This window comes from Thamnophis sirtalis, unplaced genomic scaffold, assembly GCF_051295495.1.
Source record: "Thamnophis sirtalis isolate CommonGarterSnake01/CBP01778 unplaced genomic scaffold, rThaSir2_p1.2 scaffold_2, whole genome shotgun sequence".
Classification (NCBI taxonomy): Eukaryota; Metazoa; Chordata; class Lepidosauria; order Squamata; family Natricidae; genus Thamnophis; species Thamnophis sirtalis.
Window position 1 is genome coordinate 67,204,767 of NW_028261382.1, and position 21,087 is coordinate 67,225,853.

The window sequence follows — 21,087 nt, forward strand, 5'->3', positions numbered from 1 at the left end:
CACCGTAGGGAGGAGGAACCGACCAGGTGGTTCCGCCCCAAGCGACTTATGGACCCCTTGAGGTTCCAGATGGAGCTTGGGGTTATTCCGGATACTCTCGCCCACAGTTCGGCGGAGACTCTGGTTGCTGCCTGGCACTCGGCAGCATCAGAGTCTCTTGACCGGATTGCGCCACTACGGCCCCTCTGGGTCGGCGGATCCCGGAGGCCTCCTTGGTTCACCGAGGAGCTCCGGGAGATGAAGCGCCAGAGGAGACGCCTAGAGCACTTGTGGAGGTCTGATAGGTCCGAATCGAACCGAGCACTTTTGGCAGCATGCACCAAGGAATATATCAGGGCATTAAGGACAACTAAAAGAACACATATTGCCACCTTGGTTGCGTCCGCCGAGTCCCGCCCAGCCGCCCTGTTTAGGATAACCCGCTCCCTCCTAAATAGGAGGGAGGCAGGGGACCCCTTACAGGGTAAGGCTGAGGAGTATGTCCAGTTCTTGGCAGACAAAGTTGCTCGGTTTTGGTCGGACTTGGACTCCACTCCTGCAGATCCAGCTGAGACACAGGGGGATAACTTGGCAGACCATCTCTGGGTTGAGTTTCAGGCTGGTTGCCAACAGCAGTGAGGTGACACGAGGCTGGATCCATGCGGTCGTCACCGCCTCGCTTCGGGAGGGGTACTTCCCCGCCGCACTTAAAGCGGCGGTGGTGAGACCCCTTCTGAAGAAACCATCCTTGGATCCAGCCGTTCTTAATAACTACCGTCCAGTCTCCAACCTTCCCTTCGTTGGGAAGGTTGTTGAGAAGGTGGTGGCCTTCCAGCTTCAGCGTACCTTGGAGGAAGCTAGTTACCTTGACCCCTTCCAGTCCGGCTTCAGGCCCAGTTGCAGCACAGAAACCGCTTTGGTTGCATTGACCGATGATTTCTGGAGAGCCAGAGATGGAGGCCATGCATCCATCCTGGTTCTCCTTGACCTCTCAGCGGCTTTCGATACCATCGACCATGGTATCCTTCTGCGACGACTGCGGGAGGTGGGAGTGGGAGGCACTGTTTTGCAGTGGTTCTCCTCCTACCTCTCGGACAGGTCGCAGTCGGTGTTGGTGGGGGGGCAGAGATCGTCCCCGAGGCCCCTTACTTATGGGGTGCCGCAGGGTTCGGTCTTATCCCCCCTACTATTTAACATATACATGAAACCGCTGGGCGAGATCATTCGGAGGCACGGGATAAAATACCATCAATATGCGGACGACACACAGTTGTATCTGTCCGCCCCGTGCCAACTCAATGAAGCGGTGGACGTGATGAACCGGGGTCTTGAGGCCGTTAAGAACTGGATGAGAGCTAACAAACTGGTACTCAGCCCAGACAAGACCGAGTGGCTGTTGTGTTTCCCTCCCAACAATTTGGCCAGCGTTCCATCACTTAGGCTGGGGGGTCAAAATTTACACCCCTCAGATAGGGTCCGCAACTTGGGAGTCCTCCTGGACCCACAGCTGACTTTTGACCATCATTTGTCATCTGTGACCAAGGGGGCATTTGCCCAGGTTTGCCTGGTACGCCAGTTGCGGCCCTACCTGAATCGGGAGGCCCTCACAACAGTCACTTGAGCCCTTGTGATCTCTAGGCTGGAATACTGCAATGTGCTCTACATGGGGCTGCCCTTGAAGAGCATCCGGCGACTTCAGCTAGTCCAGAATGCGGCCGCGCGAGTGATCGTGGGCGCACCACGGTTCGCCCACATAACACCGATCCTCCGTGAGCTGCGCTGGCTACCTGTTGATCTCCGGGTGCGCTTCAAGGTGCTACTTACCATTCATAAAGCCCTCCATGGTAGTGGATCTGACTATTTGAGAGACCGCCTTCTGCCGATTACCTCCCTCCGTCCCATCAGATCGCATAGAGTAGGCCTCCTCCGAATTCCATCCGCCAGTCAGTGCCGACTGGCGACTACGCGGAGGAGAGCCTTCTCGGTAGCAGCTCCGACGCTTTGGAACGATCTCCCCGTGGAGATTCGTACCCTCACCACCGTCCAGACCTTCCGCACAGCCCTTAAGATCTGGCTATCCCGTCAGGCCTGGGGATAAGCCCCTAATTTTGCCCCACCCGAATGCTGAATGAATGTTGTGTTTTATTGTTTTATTTTATTATACTTCACATTTTCTTTTTGTGTTTTGTCTTGCACCCCCTTCCTACAAATTGTAAGCCGCCCTGAGTCCCCTCAGGGAAAAGGGCGGCCTATAAATGTCAAATAAAATGGAAAAAAAAAATGAAATCGTGCAGATGTAATCCAAAAATGGCCAAAATGACTTTCACCACACCTTTGGGGATGACACAAAATGGGGAGTTCTGGTCCACACTCAGCATGGCAGAACAAGACTGCAATCCAATCATCAGCCTGGAAGATGAAGAACAAGCTGATCAGGAGAAGCTTAAGGGGGGGGGGGAAATGCAAGATCCAAATATAAGATGGGAGGTTCGTGGGTTGCAAGTTCTACCCTGAGAAGAACTTAGCAGCAGATTCAGTGACAATAATAGGCTGAGGGTGAGTCAGCGGGGGAAACTGGCTACAAGGCCTATCCCAGTTGTTGCTGCATCAAGAAAAGAAATCTGTCCGAGACACGTGAAGCCTTGATTCTCTCTCTACTTAACAGGACCACACCTGGGGTTTATTGGACACGCTGGGCACGCTTCCAGAGGGATATCAATGGGTTCAGAGCAGGGAGAGAAAGATGATACAGAGATGGGAGGACGTGTCCTTCGGGACAGATGGCAAGAACTTGGGGTATTCCGTTTAGTGGGGTGAAGGGAGATCCCTGAAAGGAGACATGGTAGCCACATTAGGACAGGGTAGCCAAGGGAAACTCCAGGGTTGATGGCCGGGAACTAAGGTTGAAATTTCAACCTAATTTCAACCCTGAGCTACAAATATTCTCCTTTACAGTAACTCATGTCCACAATCACAGCAACTAGACAGGCATAAGTTGCAGCTATTTAGAATGTTGCTAGAAAGGAAAAACTGCTCCTTGGTGAGATCCATAAAAGAGTCTCAACAGAAGGGAATCTTTGCAGCTCGAGATTGAACTGCAGAGTGCTTGGTGGTCTTTGGGGTTGGTGGTTTTCTTATGCTCATCTCTAAAGATGTTACCTACGCTACTTGGGTCATGACATGTCTGCAAGAAAACAGCCAACCCAGGGGTGAAATCCAGCAGGTTCTGGAGATCCGGTAGCAGAAATTTTGAGTAGTTCGGAGAACCGGCAAATGCCACTTCTGGCTGGCCCCAGAGTGGGGAGGGAATGGAGATTTTTCAGTATCCTTCCCCCAGGAGTGGGAATGGAGATTTTACAATATCATTCCCCTGCCATGCCCACCAAGCCACACCCATAGAACCGGTAGTAAAAAACATGAATTTCACCACTGAGCCAACCTCAGGGAGCATCAAGGACTCCATAATAAAATAAAGACTGTGGATTCTCCATCCCCTGATGAGTTTAAGGTGGAACTGGGTAGTCAACTATCATGGATGGTCATTTGGTGTTCCAGCACATTAGAGGGGCTGGGACTAAGCAACCATTATAGTCCCCTCCAGACCCACTATTGCGGGGTTTCCAAACCTCGGTCCATGGACCAGCACCGGGCCGCAGCATGCTGGAAACTGGGTCACACAAATAAGCAAAGCCCCATCTGCGGGATGCAGGTAGCACACAAAACTGTTCCCCCTTTGGTCCATGGGAAAACTTCTTTCCACGGAACTGGTCCCTGGGGCCCAAAAGGCTGCACTGCATTATTGTTTCGTTCAAGAACAGGAGTGTAAAACTCAAGGCCCACAGGCTGGATCTGGCTCACGGGGTGTTTAGAGCTGGCCTGCAGGGCCACCTGGAAACAGTGAAGGACTGGCCCATGATGCATCTGCCAGTGAAAATGGAACTCGGGAGGGCCTGGCAGAAGGTTGCAGAAGGCTGTCGCAGCTGGAAATGGAGCTCTGTTAGTTAGTTAGCAATAGCAATAGCAGTTAGACTTATATACCGCTTCACAGGGCTTTCAGCCCTCTCTAAGCGGTTTACAGAGTCAGCATATTGCCCCCAACAACAATCCGGGTCCTCATTTTACCTACCTCGGAAGGATGGAAGGCTGAGTCAACCCTGAGCCGGTGAGATTTGAACAGCCAAACTGCAGAACTGCAGTCAGCTGAAGTAGCCTGCAGTGCTGCATTTAACCACTGCGCTGCGAAGTACCCGTGGTTCGCCCATGAGGCCAATGTTGAGAAAAGACACGGACACGAGCTTTCTCGGGATGGGACGACCCAGATTGGGGGTCTGGTAGCCCCTTTTATTGAGATAGAACAAAGGCAGGAGGAGCAATCAGCATGTGATTAAAGACAGCCTGTCAAAGTACAATTGCTAATCTACTGCTCAGGGAAGTTCTGTCTATATATGGTCAAATCCTGGGCGTCGTTGGGTAAGGCACATCTAGAGTGAACTATCAGGATGTTATGTTATGCACTATTAGGATGTTTATGGAGTTTGTTTTTTCCTGTGTGGTTCAGCGTGGCTGCGCATGCCCTGTTATGCACTGGGTCATGGGTGACCGCCACACCTACACAAGGAGTTATGTGACAACATCTCCTACTTTTTTCTTTTTTGTCAAAAAGACTTTTCCTCTTCATCTGCCTCTTCATCTTACAGGGCTGCTAACAGTGCCTTTTGTTGCTGCAAAATAATTCGACCGGGAGTTTAAAAACAATGGAGAATAACTTGATGGCGGAAATGCCATTTGCGGAAGCAGATATTGAACTTGAACCTAGCACCTCGAGCAAATCTAAACCACCTGTTAAAAAGAAGAGAAAGAGAATAGCAGGAAAGGGGAGTGAAGAAGACAGCACAATAACGAAGAAAAAGAAAAACCAAGATAGACCCAATTATTTCATTTCTGTTCCAATCACAAATCCAAAGATGGAAAACAAACTGTGGAGTGCAAGAAAAAAGAATAAAAAAGGGGGGAGTCAATCCATGATCTCAGAAATGCTGTTTTACACCCCCGAAGGAGGAGGGGGCCTTGAAAGTCCAGGCAAGACCCGGCGTTGAAACCCAGCAGAAAGTCCAGGTGGGCATCGTCCCCCTCGGCAGCCCCGCCGTTGAGGTAAGCCAAGGAGGCCGTCCGTCTTCCGTCCTGGCTCAGGGGTAGACTCAGGGGCCCAGGTAAGGCTCCCCGCCACACCAGAAGTCGGGTGCCTGCGGGGTCTCCAGCAGCCAGAGAGTGCATGAAGGGCCGGTTGTGGGCGGGAGGCTCTGCCCGTCGGCCAGCCGGTAGTAGTGGCAGTCGCGTCTGCGGGCTGGGTCGTAGGGTGGCGCCAGGATGTCGAGGAAGGCGGCGGGCCCAGCACCCTCGGCCGCGATCTGGTGCAGGTTGTCCCGCTGTGGGGAGAGCAGGCAGGGTGGCGCGGAGGCCGTGTAGAGGCGGTGCAAGCAGAGCAAGGCGCGCAAGCGGTGAGGGCGGCCGGGGCAGGAGGCGGCCTCAGAGGCGTCGGCGGAAGCGTCGGCGTCGGGGGCGTCCTGGGGCTCCTCGGGCTGCTCGTCGAAGCAGGCGATGCGGAGGGTGCCGTAGAGGACCTTCAGCAGCCCCTGTATGCCCAGGTGGTCATGCAGAGGGATGCAGGCGCTGGTGCGGAGCACGAAGACGCCCATGCTGAAGCGCGCCATCTCGCGGATGTGCGTGTAGCTGATGGGCGGCTTTTCCGGGGGTATGGGAAGCGGGCGATCTGCCGCTTGAGAGATTGCAATGGAGAATTTGACGATATCCCGAAGCTCCTGCAGATGCGCAGTCTGAGCCTTCGAGAAGCTCGAGCCCATTACTCACGATTTGGGAGGGTGCTCCGTTCGCTGACAGCCGGCCCTGGATGCGAGACTTTGCCCAGTCAGGGGTGAGTGAACTCACGATTTGGGAGGGTGCTCCGTTCGCTGACGGCCGGCCCTGGATGCGAGACTTTGCCCAGTCGGGGGTGAGTGAAGGGCAGGCGACACAGGTAATCACGTCGGGGTCACCAAATGCGAAGTACCCGTGGTTCGCCCATGAGGCCAATGTTGAGAAAAGACACGGACACAAGCTTTCTCGGGATGGGACGACCCAGATTGGGGGTCTGGTAGTCCCTTTTATTGAGATAGAACAAAGGCAGGAGGAGCAATCAGCATGTGATTAAAGACAGCCTGTCAAAGTACAATTGCTAATCTACTGCTCAGGGAAGTTCTGTCTATATATGGTCAAATCCTGGGCGTCGTTGCGTAAGGCACATCTAGAGTGAACTATCAGGATGTTATGTTATGAACTATCAGGATGTTTACGGAGTTTGTTTTTTCCTGTGCGGTTCAGCGTGGCTGTGCATGCCCTGTTATGCACTGGGTCATGGGTGACCGCCACACCTACACAAGGAGTTATGTGACAACACTGCGTCACCTCGGCTCCTTGAGTTAGTTAGTTAGTTAGTTTATTGTCATTGCACCTTGTACAATGAAATTAAATGTGATCTTCAGTGTACAATGACAGTTCAGGTTGTGATTATTAAGGAATCCTGTGCAGTCCTTAAGCACAACATCAGGGGATGGCTGGTTTCCTCCTTGACTTGACTTATTGGAACCTGACAGTAAAGATCCCGAGGGGTGATGATGTAACTATGGGAAGCTGTGGCCATTGGAACTGTGTGCTGGTTGACAAGGGTCCCAATCATGATCCTGTGACTGTGGGGACACAGCGACAGCCACAACTTCAAGGACCCGCTGTAAGTCTTCTTGTTGAGCACTGTTGTAACTTTGAAGGGTTGCCAAACAAGAAGTCACAAACTGAGGACTACCAAAAGCCCTTCCCTGTCTTTCATGGTTGACAAAGCATAATCATTCCCTTGACGACAATGATCGGGCCAACCACTGGTGGGCTGCGTAGTGTCCTGGGGTCTCTGGCCTGTTGGCAAAACCATCTCTTCATGCTTTGAAAGAATGTCGATGGGGGGCAACCTTATCATTTTTGCAAGGAAGATGTTCCACATATATCTTCCATTCCTCTCAACTTAAAAAGAGCACTTGCACGACATCCTCTCAGGCTGCCACAGGCACTCCCGACACAATCCAGATCCAGCCCTCAATGAAATTGACTTTGACACCCCTCTTCTAGAACTTGAAGAGAGTTCTCTGTAGCTTGGGGGGGGGGGCTGGGCAGAGTGTGACCACTGCAATTTGATTCCCTTCCAACATCTGTACAGTAACAGTGGGACACAGTTGGAAGAGACCCTGGAGGTCTTCTAGTCCAAGCCCCGGCTTAAGTAGGAGACCCTATACCAGTGATGGAGAACCTTTTCAGCACCGAGGGCCCAAACCGGAATGCGTGTGCATGTGTGGGCGCTGGAGCGCTGGAAACCGGAAGACCAGTTGGCTGGTGCGGGTGTGTTTTTTGGGGGGGCAACTTTTCTCAGGCCATTTATCGGGCCTGGAAAACAGCCCCCAAACAGCCCGAAAAAGGCCCCAAAACAGCCTGGAAAACAGCCATTTTGGACGCTGTTTTCAGGCCGTAAAGACCAGCTGGCTGGCATGCATGAAGAGCAGCGATGGCACACGAGGCCAAAGAGAGGGTTCTGCATGCCACCTCTGGCACTCGGGCCATGGGTCCGCCGCCATCACAGCCCTATATCATTTCAGACGGGGGGCGGTCTGGTCTTGGAATGCCCACAACTTCTGGAGGCAGGCTGTTCCCCTCCAAAACTGCCCCACAGTTCCAACAACAGTGAGAAGCCGATCAAGTACCACATACAGTGAACGTTTCTTTAAAAAAAACCATAGCATTTACGTGCTGCTTTACAGAAGGCCGAACGTTGAGACTCAGCAATAATTACAGCCCATTTAAAATTAGTTTGGAGAGTTCAGAGTAAAGTATCCCAGCAGCACAATAGAGAGAAAACATTTTCTGTTCACAGCTTGGTGAGTTTTCACTCAGGAAGACCAGAGGTTGTCCTAGGCCAGGGCCGGTTTCATAATGGGTGGGGGGGAGGACGAGGGTTGGGAGTTCATGCCAGGCATTAAGTAAACCTACCACCAAGAGCTTATTCTGCAGGGAGCGGGTGTAAAGCGGTTGTGCCACGGCTTGGCGCCCCACATCATTCTGCTGTGATTGCTTCCCCCTCCCTTCCCTTGGGGAGGGGGGGTATCAAAGAAGCCAAGATGGCAGTTGCAACCTTGGGATTTTTGGTTTTTTGTGGTCGTTGATGAGCTCAAGGGAAAGTCGGGCACCCTTCTCAAGGAAAGACAGGGAAGGCCATTGGAACCCTGGGCATCACTGGCCCAGAGCCCCCGATGGGCTCCGCTCTTCCTGACATCTTTTCAGCTATGTTCATATTCTGCTGCATGTCCCACCCACTTTATTCACATCTGGCCAGGCCAAAGTCTACAGCTGAATCATAAAACAAGTTAGGGAACCAGTGGTGGGTTCGGACTACTGGTTTGCACTGGTTCGGCTGAACCGGTAGTAGCTTGGCGGCCTGTGTTACTGGAACTGGCAGCGACACAGGCCTGCCATACCCCCGAACCGGTTCTTCATCTTGTTTTTTTGCTTCTGAGCATGCGCAGAGTAATTTTAGTTATACTGCGCATGCACGTGCAACGCACACCAAGAACGCATGGTGCACCCCTGAGCAAACCAGCAGTAGTCTCTTTCGGAACCCACTGCTGCTCCAAGCCCCTCCCGCCATCTCTGTCACTGTTCTCTGCAGTCTTTTTCAATTCCTCAGAGTCCTCCCTGCATTATACATCATGTCATCATTTTCCTTTTTACTATTCTCTCCAACAGGTAGTCCTCGACTTATGGCTAGGCCCTTAGCAACCATTTGAAGTTACAGCAGAGGTGGGTTGCTCCTGGTTCAGCCCGGATCAGGCGAACCGGCAGCGGGAGTCTCTGCCCCCGCTCCTGGATGCTTATGAGCATGCGCAGAAGCATCAAGAGCAAGTGCGCCCGAACCGGTAGTAAAATAATTGGCAACCCACCACTAGAATCAACTGCAGTGGGGCACACCTTTAAATGCCTCCCCCGGTGTAAAAATCTCTCTTAAAGTGAAAGCAACACAACTGCCCTCGCGAGCCTGGCAGAAAAGCTCCGTGCCAGCCCTCCCCTGGCAGATCTTTGTGTCTCTAGGGAGTCCACATCTGCAAGGGAGCCCACCACCTGTAATCCCGGGTAGCAGCAGCCACAGACCCTGGGAGCCTTCTGGGGGAGGTGGTGTCGCCCGCTTCTCACGCCCTCTGCTCCCGCCCCACCAGGCTTCCAGCGAGATCCAGGCCCTCCCAAAAGATGGAAAGGGGCCCGGTGGAGGGAGGACAAGCCCTATCTGTGCTCCCCCCATCCCTCCCTAAGCACCGGATGGCAGGGTCTGGGAGCAGCCCAGATCAGCAGAGCTATTCAAGCCGCCACGCAGCCTGGCAACCGGGTGGCAACAATGGGTGTCCCGGAGGGGGAATGTTTCTGCATGCCTGCTCAATGGGAGGGGGAGACAGCCGAGCAAACAGGGGCTGGGAAGGCCCGGCTGCCTCCCTTTCATTGATCACCCGCTTTGTGGGGCTGGTGACAACTCTGGCCCTGGGGAGGCTGCTCATAGGGAGGGAGGTGGGCAGAGTGAGAGGCCCCCTCCCCAATGAGATGAAGGTCTTTTGTCATCCTCGGGAAAGGGGGGCAACCCCTAAGGCCATCTGTGCTCATCCAGGCCTCCCGGCTTGTGCCCAAAGAATGGCACATCCTTCCCCCCCCCGCCCCCGCCACAAAGGAGCAGCAACTTGCTGACCTGGGGGAGAGAGAGTGAGAGAGAGAGATTGAGGGAGGCAGGAGGGAGGGAGGGAGAAGGAGGAAATCTGTGAGGAAGGGAGGGAGGAGAAGGGAAGGTGGGAGAGGAAGGAAATCTGGGAAGAAGGAAGGGAGGGAGGGAAAGGGAGAGTGGGAGAGGAAGGAAATCTGGGAAGAAGGAAGGAAGGGAGGGGAAGAGAAGGGAAAGTGGGAGAGGAAGGAAATCTGGGAAGAAGGAAGGGAGGGGAAGGGAAGGTGGGAGAGGAAGGAAATCTGGGAAGAAGGAAGGAAGGTGGGAGGAAGAAGGAAGGAAGGGGAGGGGATGAAGGAAATCTGGGAAGAAGGAAGAGGAGGAGAGGAAGGAAATCTGGGAAGAAGGAAGGAAGGGGAAGGGAGGGAGGGAGAGTGGAAGAGGAAGGAAATCTGGGAAGAAGAGAGGAAGGAAGGAGAGGGAAGGTAGGAAATCTTGGAGGAAGGAAATGAGGGGAAGGGAAGGGAGGGAGGGTGGGTGAGGAAGGAAATCTGGGAAGAAGGAGGGAAGGGGAGGGGGAGGAAGGATGGGAAGAAGGGAGGAAGGGGAGGGGTGGAAGGAAATCTGGGAAGAAGGAAGGAAGGGAAGGGGAGGAAGGAAATCTGGGAAGAAGGAAGGGAAGAGGAGGAAGGGAGGGAGGGAGGAAGGAAGGGAGGGAGGGGAAGGGAAGGAAGGAAGGGGAGGGGAGGAAGGAAATCTGGGAGGAAGGAGGGAGGGAGGGAGGAGCTTGGCTCTTGTGGGGATGGTGCTGAGCATTAGGGACTCCTGGGCGGGTGGGGCACTTGAGAGGGGCTATGGGGGGCTTCCATGTGCCTGATTGCAGAGGGCAGATGCCTGCCCAGTTCCCACAGACCCAACTGCAGTTTTTGATGCCCTCTTTTATCTTACGGAACTTGGAAAGACTTCATAAAACAGGTGCCTTAAACCTTGCAAAGGATGAATGCAACTCTTTACACTCAAAAACAGAATTGCCGCCCAGCCACGTTCAGGATTTTGCTGCCAACTGTGGGCATCTAGTCCAGCCCCCTAACCAAGCAGGAGACCCTACACCATTTCTGACAAATGGGAGTCCAGTCTCTTCTTGAAAGCCTCCAGGGATGAAACTCCCACAACTTCTGAAGGCAACTTCTGTTCCATGGGTTGCTTGTTCTCACTGTCAGAAAATTCCTCCTTATTTCCAGGTTGAATATCTGCTTGGTCAGTTTCCATCCATTATTCCTTGTCTGGCCTTCAGGTGCTTTAGAGAATAGTTTGACCCCCCTCCTCTCTGTGGCAACCCCTCAAATATTGGAAGACTGCTCTCCTGTCTCCCCTGGTCCTTCTCTTCACTAGACCAGCCATGCCCAGTTCCTGCAACCATTCATCGTATATTTTAGCCTCCAGTCCTCTCATCATCCTGGTTGCTTTTCTCTGCACTCTTTCTAGAGTCTCAACATATTTTTTATAGTGTGGGGACAAAAACTGGACGCAGTATTCTAAGATAAAGATAAAGATTCCCCTCGAAAATATGTGCTAGTCGTTCCCAATTCTAGGGGGCGGTGCTCATCTCCATTTCTAAGCCAAAGAGCCAGCGCTGTCCAAAGACATCTCCATGGTCATGTGGCCAGCATGATGCAATGCCAAAGGCACATGGAACGCTCTTCCCTTCCCCCCAAAGTTGGTTCCTATTTTTCTACTTCCATTTTTACATGCTTTCGAACTGCTAGGTTGGCAGAAGCTGGGATAAATAACGGGAGCTGACTCCCATTACATGGTGCTAAGGATTTGAACTGCCGAACAGCCATCCAGGCCTGGCTACAGCACAGAAACCGCTTTGGTCGCATTGACCGATGACCTCTGGAGAGCCAGGGACGGAGGCCACGCCTCCATCCTGGTTCTCCTTGACCTCTCAGCGGCTTTCGATACCATCGACCATGGTATCCTTCTGCGACGACTGCGGGAGGTGGGGGTGGGAGGCACTGTTTTGCGGTGGTTCTCCTCTTACCTCTCGGACAGGTCGCAGTCGGTGTTAGTTGGAGGGCAGAGATCGACCCCTAGGCCCCTAACATATGGGGTGCCGCAGGGTTCGGTCTTGTCCCCCCTACTTTTTAACATCTACATGAAACCGCTGGGCGAGATCATTCGGCGGCACGGGATAAAATACCACCAGTACGCGGACGATACTCAGTTGTATCTGTCCGCCCCGTGCCAACTCAATGAAGCGGTGGACGTGATGAACCAGGGCCTTGAAGCTGTTAGGGACTGGATGAGGGCTAACAAGCTTGTGCTCAACCCAGATAAGACCGAGTGGCTGTTGTGTTTCCCTCCCACTAATTCGGCAAGTATTCCATCCCTCAGGCTGGGGGGTCAAATATTACGCCCCTCAGACAGGGTCCACAACTTGGGAGTGCTCCTGGACCCACAGCTGACTTTTGAACACCATCTGTCAGCTGTGACCAGGGGGGCATTTGCCCAGGTTTGCCTGGTGCACCAGTTGCGCCCCTACCTGAACCGGGAGGCTCTCACAAGTCACTCGTGCCCTTGTGACCTCTAGGCTGGAGTACTGCAATGTGCTCTACATGGGGCTGCCCTTGAAGAGTATTTGGCGACTTCGGCTAGTCCAGAATGCGGCCGCGCGAGCGATTGTGAGTGCACCTCACTTCACCCACATAACACCTATCCTCCGCGAGCTGCACTGGCTACCGGTCGATCTCCGGGTACGCTTCAAGGTGCTACTTGTCACCTACAAAGCCCTTCATGGTAGTGGATCTGGGTACTTGAGAGACCGCCTACTGCCAATTACCTCCACCCGACCAATTAGATCCCATAGATTAGGCCTCCTCCGAGTCCCATCTGCCGGTCAATGTCGACTGGCAACTACGCGGAGGAGAGCCTTCTCGGTGGCAGCTCCGACCCTATGGAACGATCTCCCCATGGAGATTCGTACCCTCACCACCCTCCAGACCTTCCGCACAGCCCTTAAAATCTGGCTATCCCGTCAGGCCTGGGATTAAAGACTGTAACCCACCCAAATGGTATGAATGTTGTGCTTTTAATGATGTACTGTCTTATGTGTTAATTGTTTGTTTCCGTCCCTTTTCGAGTTGTAAGCCGCCCTGAGTCCCCCCAGGGAAAAGGGCAGCATATAAATAAATTACTCAATACTCAATACTCAACCTTTCTGATCGACAAGCTCAGCATCTTAGCCACTGAGCCACTGCGTCCCTTGCAAAATTCTAGGTGTGGTCTAACCCTAAAATGGCTGCCCTTGTTTTGCAATCCCAAAACACCCACTGACTGAAGGAAAACTCTGGAATGGTCCCCATCAGCACCAAAATATTTTCCTGTACCCCAGCTCTTTTTTTTTTCTTTTTTTTTCAGGGCAGGTCATCTGAATGCCAATGGAATGAGCTGCAAAGATTTTGACAGCCACTAGGAGGTAGCAGAGGGTAAGCCTTTTGGCATGAGTTGGGGGGGCATCTGGTGTCCATCCAAGTTTTGCCAGGCTAAATCTGTCATCCGGAATGAGTCTGGTCTGGGGCATTCTTATAAAGCAATTTTCTCCAAATCGTTGAAGAAAGAAAGAACTTTTCTTTAAAAAATGTCAGGGGATGCAAGGTGGGCAAACTCCAAGGGAATGCAGAATGTGGGGCAACTGGGTAGTTCTCTGCATCTCTTTCTTCCTATCTGTTGGTCATCAGGAAATGTTGGGACCTACAAACTGGGCACAATTTGTGATCCCTGCAGTCCAGACTTAGAAGGGTGCACAACTCAACGCTACCCCTTCCCAGGGTTGGTAGTTTGACAGGACCTGATCGGCAGCACTGAGTGTTGGGGCACTGGACAGGCAGTAGGACGAAGGCTGTCCCTGGGTGGCCCTGTTCTGACCTGGGCTTCACCAAATCATGAAGCAGATGCCTTGTCCTGACAAAACCCCTCTTTATTAAGCTAATCTGAATTCCTCTCATTCACAATCAGAAAAGTCCGGGCAAACAGTCTTTCAAAGGTGAATTTACAACCACAGACCTTATCAAGCTTGGAGAGCTGCCAGGCTGATATCTTCCAAACGCAACAGCTGTAGAAGAAAATACTTGGCAAGGAGTCTCTGAGAGTCACAAACAAGTCTTCACACTAATTAAATGAACTAATTGTCTCCTGCAAACTCCACTCCTCTTTTGCTCCTCTTTTTTTCAGTATGGGCGGGGCCATTCATCATCCACCTGTGGCCTTACTCCCAAGTCGATCCCTGTTCTTTAGCTGTTCCCCTCGTCTGGCAACTCTGTGCACGTGCACATTGGGAACAGGCTCCAGCTGTTCCTCTGCCTCACTGATGTCTGGCTCTGAAGGCAGCTGATAACTGACATACGGCTCTGGCCCCACTCTGTCTCTGATGCAGAGCCCTCATCAGAGCCTTCCCCAGACTCCAGGACTGGCCCATGTTCCTCCCCAACCTCCTCACTGTCCGAATCTGCTGCCAGCTCCACTGGCTGGCCACAACAGGCCAAAAGTTTCTCTTGCTAGTGTGGCAGAGGAAAGCAAAGGTCCGTAGATCAGGTCCATGACATTCAGGCACCTTATGGTGACCATTTTCCCTGAAGAAAATATAGGACAAACTTGGAAAAGGGGCAAATCTGAAGAAGGCTCAGCAGGATAAACTGGTTTATGTCTATAACTTTGCTTACAAACTAAAATGCAAGAGCCAAACCAAGAAAAGCTTTACAGGAACACATATCCTAATAAAAACATCTAAATTCAAACAGCCTGTATGCAAATGTATTTTTAAAATACAATTCCATTTTCCATATTTCTTGCATTACGGTGGAAGGCTGTGTATTAAGTGGGAGCAGTTGCATGGTAGCCATTAAATGACCAAAGGAAAAGACAACAGTGGCCTTTTGAAAAACAAACAAAACTAAAGGACGGCTACTGAAATAAAGCCCGGTGCCTTATTATAAAGCGTGTGTGGTCACTATTAGATGCCACTACTCCCTGCTGTAGAGACTGTGCTGTGGTTGTCTGTGGTTGTCCCAAATCAGGAGGAGATAGGTAGGCCCTTTTCTATCGAAACAGATGTTATTTGAAGGCAGATGATTTGGGGAGCTGCAGCTGCAAAGCGGTGATCAGCCCGTTCTGATTGTTGACCTCTTCTCCATTTCTTCATTCTAGGACATAAAGCATAGAAAAAGAAGGTTGGAAGGGACTTTGGAGGTTTTCTAGTCCATCCCCTGCTCAAACAGGAGACCCTATTCCAGGGGTGTCAAACTTGGATTTCATTGAGGGCCGCATCAGGGTTATGTTTGACCTCGGAAGGCCGGGGAGGGTGGGTGTGGTCAGTTCAACGTCACTTGTATCGGGGTCACCTGTGGCGGCAACTGCTAAAGCAGGACTTCCCTGAGACCCTCACACACTCTCATTATAATCTCCTTCCTTCCTTCCCTCCCACCTTCCTTCCCTCCTTTTTCCTTCCCTCTTCATTCTTTCTTCTTCCTTCCCCTCTCCTCAGTTTTCCTTCCTTGCTTTCTTCCCTTCTTTTTCTTTCCTCTTTCCCTTTCTCATTTCCTGTCCCTTCTTGCATGCTCAAATGCAAAAGGGGAAACATTTCTCGTACTTACCCCACTCACCCTGAGCTCCCTTTTTTCTGACAGAGGCATTGCAGGCCAGTCCTTTGCTGTTTCCAGGCTGGCCCCATGGGCCAGATCTAAGCACCCTGAGGGCTGGATCCTGCCCGCGGACCTTGAGTTTGACACCCCTGTTCTATACCATTCCAGACAAACCGCTGTCCAATTTCTTCTTGAAAACCTCCAGTGATGGAGCACCCACAACTTCTGGCCGAGCAGGCTCAAGCATTTCCATTTGAATGATGAACCATGATACTATTCAGCCTCTGCGCTCTCTCTCTCTCTCCCCCTCCATATCTCTCTCCCCCTCCATCTCTCTCTCTCTCTCTCTCTCTCTCTCTCTCTCTCTCACACACACACACACACACACACACACACCTATCATCTATCTATTCATATATAAACGTCTTATGATGCCCTTGTCACTGAGGTGGCTCTTCCCATAACCTTCCCACACCTGATGCTTCTCACAGTCTTTCCAGACATGTGGCACTATAACTCCCATTATTTCCCAGTCAGCCTGCTGTGGAAAGGCTCAAGAGGGGCGTGGGGGTCGATGGTCTTCAGATGCAGCTCAACATGTCTGTGATTCTAAATTTATTCCTCCCCTTACAGCCTGCCACAAGATGTAGCATTAACTAACTGAAGTGGAGTCAGAGTTTGCCAAATATGCAAAAAAGCCATCTCGTAAGCCGGCCTGGAATAAAAGCCTTCCAAAGTAATAATTTCATCCTTTTATCTGTGGAAGCCTTAAATACAGATTGCAAACAATACTAGCTCTGTACACCATGTCAAGGGCCCTGAAAAGTTATAATTGATAATAAATAATTCAGTTTTCTTGCCTAGTCCCAAATTTGCTGAAATCTTGGGCGGTGATCCAAGCAAATGATTTAAAGAACCTTTTAGAATTGGAGGGAGAAAATTGGTCCAATAAAAACTACTGAACCTTCCTCCTTCTCCTCCTATCCCCCATTTTACACCTGTTTGGATAAATCAGAGTCAGGCTCACCAAGTGATGGCAAATAGCTAATTCTTGGGGACCTGCTCCCTCTACTCCAGCCTGAATCTTACCTGTTAAGATTCACTTTCTAAAAGTGTATAGCTTCTATTTAAGCTGAATATGAAAATGGGATTGCTTAGCATTCATCAGACCTTTCGACTTCTAAAATGGAAAAATGATCTTTCACAAATAAATAGAGTGCATTTTGGGGGGGGCAGAGTTCTACTTGGCCCAATCTCCCTGCCAGGTGGCTGTGTTAAGCCCTAGAGCCAAACTTTACCTGCCACCAGGTGAGAAGGGTTGATCTGCTGCCCCATTAACCCCTGGACAGGTGAGATTTCTCTCATCCCACCTCCCCCAAAACTGCCTCTTCATGAATCTAATCCTGAGCGGGAGGGTTAAAAAGCAGGATACAGTTGGCTATGACTTTAGTTAGGGCTGGAATCTTTCAGCATTCTGAACTGATTTTAATGACATTTTCTTATCAATCTATTAATATACTTTTAAAAGGTTAATTGTTTTTGGTTAGGGAAAATTGCAAGGCCAAAAACCCTTTTAAAAATGCAAATAGGGGAAAAATCTTTTCTAAGTTACTATCTGAGTTATCTGAAAACCAAACAGCATTTTCCCTACTTTAGAACTATTGTTTAAATTACCTGATTAATAGAGAGTGAGTGTGAGGGGGTTAAGGAGAAGCAAGTCAAGGAGAAGCAGGTTCAATCCCATCAGTATCCAATGTTCCCTGGGACTTTCACCCCAGCCCAGGGTGTCAACCTAAAGAGGGGATCAACTTATTTTCCAAAGCATCAGAAGGCAAGACAAGAATCCATGGGTGGAAACTAACCAAGGAGAGAAGCAACCTAGAACTCAGGGGAAATGCCCTGACAGAACAATTGAGTCAGTGGAACAGCTGGCCTCCAGAGGTTATGGGTGCTCTTAAGAAGAGATTGGACAACCATTTGTCTGAAACGGTAATAGAGCAGAGCGTTGGACTAGAAGATCTTCCAAAGTCCTTTCCAGTCTTCAGATCACTGCAGGATACCGTGGGAGGAAGTCAGAAGAGAATCCTTGAAATCTGGAGGAAAAAGAGAAAAGAGAGAAGCTCTTTAAGGCAACTAATGCCCGTGATTACGATTGTTTCAGCAAGACAATTCTTTCCATGAATTGTATGTGCGTGTGTATGCTTTCCAAAAGTGTGTGTGTGTGTGCACAGTGCAACAAATGCCCCCTACCCCCCTTCTTGCATCCCACCACAACCACCAATTCTTTTGGAAGCATTTTGAGTAGTCAAATGAAGGTTTCCAAAACCTAGCAGAGGCTGAAGAGAATCACAAATGAAGCAAGCTGGCCCTTTTGGGTCTTCGCCCCTCAGGAGAGGGGCCAAGTGTACCCCTCCCTACCCCTTCTCTTGCCTGCCTGGCTCGGACTGGGGCTGCAGGGGGTGGGTGCGTGGAACTGGGAGACAGCTAATCCAGCCATGTCCCCATCTCAGGGGCAACCCCTCCCCCCATCTCTGCAGTTCGGACTAGCACAATTTAGCATTTGATATGCTGTAAGGACGGGATAACTGAGTCTAGCCCTCCCCTCCCCCGGGCAAGACAGCTTGGGCGATCCAAATTCATGCCTTCTGGAAAAATAGTAGAGAGCGGCACCTGTCTGGGAAGGGGAGGGAGAGCAAGAGCAGGAGCCTGGGACTGGAATGGGGATACCTGGGCATTGTGGGGGTGTTCCCATCTCCTGCCCAGGCCCTTCAAATTGTCCCCCAATGAGCAGGCATGAAGATTTCTGCAGGTCAGGCTAGGAGCCCCTTGAAGCTTGTACCTTGCTCCTCCAGGGGCCCCAAGCAGAGCCCGGATCCTCAACGGCCTTGCATGAGCTTCTCCAACAACAAGGTGTCACGCGGTCACCATTTATGAACTTCCCAACCTGCTTCTGATGAGCAAAGTCAATGGTTAACAACGGCAGTGGTTTCTATGGGGAGTCCCAGTCATCCAGACCATGGTTGTCCCAAGAGACAACTGAACTTTTTAGTTTTCCTTGAAAAAGCTTCTTGGATGAGAAGCGAAACGTCTTCAAAGAAAAACCAGAAAGTCTAGTTGCCTCTTGAAAAAGCACCTTTGGGACAACTGTAGGGGGGGGGGGGAGATCCTGAAATCGGCCATGGCTCATTAACAACCAAATTGCTTAACAAGGGAAAATCTGGTTCCAATTGTTGTGGTTGAGGACTCCCTGTGGATGAGAAAGACTTTGGGAGCCAGGAAGAAGAGCTGCATCCAGGCAAGGGTCAAACAAGAGACCTTGCAGCCCACAGAACAGTGGTGGGTTCTGGATCCCGTTGCAACCAGTACGGTTGCAACAGGGCCCGGCATCCTCCACATGAACGCATGCAGCATATGCATGCGTCTAACCCTCCAGCGATGCCTCCGTGATGCTCCAACTGCTCGGTGGAGCGTTGCACAGGCGCTGTACGATTCCGTGCAACTTTGGAAGCACCAAAGAGTTTAAAGACAGGTAAGGATGACGGGCGAGTGGGCGGCCTTCCGGAGTACCGTACCGGAACGGTACCCGGTGCTTTGGGCAGGAACTGGTACGCCCGTACTTGGGTGTACCGCCGGCAACCCACCACTGCCACAGAAGCAGCCGGGAGGAGAAAGGAGCCTCTCTAATTTCCAGGGGAGCAAAAGTGAGGGACGGGGGGGGGGGGGAACTTCCAGACTTGCAAGGTTCCATTAGTGTAACCTTACACACTGGGTGTGGGTTGACAAAGTCAGAAATGAGGAGGTGATAGGCCGCCTGGGAAAGCCAAGGGAAATCATCAAAATCATAAAAAAGCGAAAGTTAGAATATTTCCAACACGGGATGCGACACCCGGAAAAATATGGCATCCCTCCCTTAATCCTCCAGGTTGAAGGCAAAGGAGGTCCAGGCAGAAGAAGAACATCATGGCTTCAAAATCTAAGGGATGGTTTGGATAAAACTCAGCAGCACTTTTTCATGTCGCTGTTGAAAAAAATAGGATCGCCAACATGATTGCCAATGTCCGATAATGGATATGGCAGAAGAAGGAGGAGGGGGAGGAGGAGGAAGAGGAGGAGGAGAAGCTCACACACTGGATATTGGCTAAAAGTCTGAGACACAATTCATAAATATTTTCTTTCTTAAACCATTTTATCCAGGGCCAGGCTAGAATATTTTCCTAACTTGTTATGGGCCTTTTTGCCATAAATAAAACTGAGGGTGGCTGCAACTTTACAATAAAGATAGAATTAGACACTCCCGATTGTGCTTCTTGTCTGGGCTACCTGGCAGGGCTGGAGCAACCCAGGAAGAAGCGAGGGCTGCCTGGTGCCTGCTTCCGGAGGGCTGTTTGGGCTGCTACCTGGGGCCAGAAAGAGCTGACTCCCCCTTGCTTCTCCCCAATGCCAAGTTGGTGCCTGGACCCTCCACTGCACCCCTCCCCTCCGCTGTCTCTCCCACCCTGGGCAAAGTGGCTCCCTCATAAATAGAAGAGGAAGGGGCAAGTAGAAGAGGGTGGCCCTAGCTGGGATGCACCTGGTCCAGCCATACTTCTTGGAGGAGGGACACATACACACAGAGTGAGAGTTGAAAGAAGCACTAAACTGATGAACCAGCAAAACCAACCTGCTCAGAGTTCAACTCTGCTTGTTCTGATTTTCACCCAGGTAGGTCTCAGCTGCAGCCTCACAACAACTGTGCAAGGGAGACCGAGCCAAGTGCCTCCCCCAGACAGACAGACAGACAGACAGACAGACAGACAAACACACACACACACACACACACACACAGCCCCCTTGGCCTCCCCCACCCCTGCTTCGTCCCCTTGCTCTCGTCCTCTCCCGCTTGGCCCGCTTCGGTTCGAGTCGCGGCGGCATCTTCCCATTCAGGTGAGTATAAATAGCCGCCTTTCTCTGCATCCGCGGCCCGGGCGGCTCCGCGGCCAGCTGCGCGCTGAGCGCCGCCCGGGCTGTAATTAAAAACTTTCCCCTTGAAAGGCTGTCGGGCGAAGAAAGGCGGAGGGAGGGGCGCTCGGACCCCACAATTACGCTCTTGGCGGAGTTTGCAGGGCCGCGATAGGCGCGCGCGGGGGGAGAATCTGGAATCCCCACTCCCGAAACCGTGCGCCCCCGGACGGCCCGGATTCCGCGGTCCAGTCGGCATCGCTGGGCAGAGCCCCGCGGGCAGCAGCGGACGGGACACCCCCCTCCTCCAAGCTGTTGCAGAGGGGCGGAGGTGGGCCACTGCTCCCGCCCCCCCCCGCGGTTGTCTGGTAGAAATAGAAGCAGGAGAGGAACGCGCCCTCCCCCCGGGCAGTCTGCTTCTCACGCGCCTTCGGCCCCGCTTTGCAAACGGAGCGCCCAGCTGAGAGAAACCCCTCCCCCACAACACGGGGGTCGCTCCGTGTCTGCGTTGCTTCTGGTGGCCGGAGCAACGCTTGGGGTCCAAGAGACGATGGGAAGGGAGGGGGGCTATGGCACTTTCTCTTTCTTTCTCCCTTTTCTTTTCCTTCTGGGAAGAGAATTTTCCACCACGTTTTTATTGAGTTCTATAAAGTATTATAAAATACAAAATAAATAGAAAAGCAGTGGTGTGTGGAGGCTAAGTTTCTAGTTCAGCATGTCGTATAACTCAAAAATTAA

At 51.7% G+C, this 21,087-nt stretch overlaps 1 protein-coding gene and 1 long non-coding RNA gene across 3 annotated transcripts; both read right to left on the reverse strand.

Annotated features, from left to right (window-relative positions):
• Positions 1-5,177: 5,177 nt before the first annotated feature.
• LOC148048902 (2-aminoethanethiol dioxygenase-like) lies at positions 5,178-5,840 on the reverse strand. Its single transcript, XM_087703491.1, has one exon. It carries the CDS (start codon positions 5,838-5,840, stop codon positions 5,178-5,180), a length of 663 nt encoding a protein of 220 aa, XP_087559617.1.
• Positions 5,841-13,815: 7,975 nt separating this feature from the next.
• On the reverse strand, positions 13,816-20,595 carry LOC148048903 (uncharacterized). 2 transcript variants are annotated; one of them, XR_015695541.1, is made up of 3 exons: positions 20,072-20,595; positions 17,274-17,504; positions 13,816-14,973 (listed from the first exon to the last, which is right to left on the reverse strand). It is a non-coding gene; the product is annotated as an uncharacterized LOC148048903 (long non-coding RNA). The 2 variants fall into 2 exon arrangements; XR_015695540.1 differs by having other exon boundaries at positions 15,424-17,504.
• Positions 20,596-21,087: the final 492 nt, after the last annotated feature.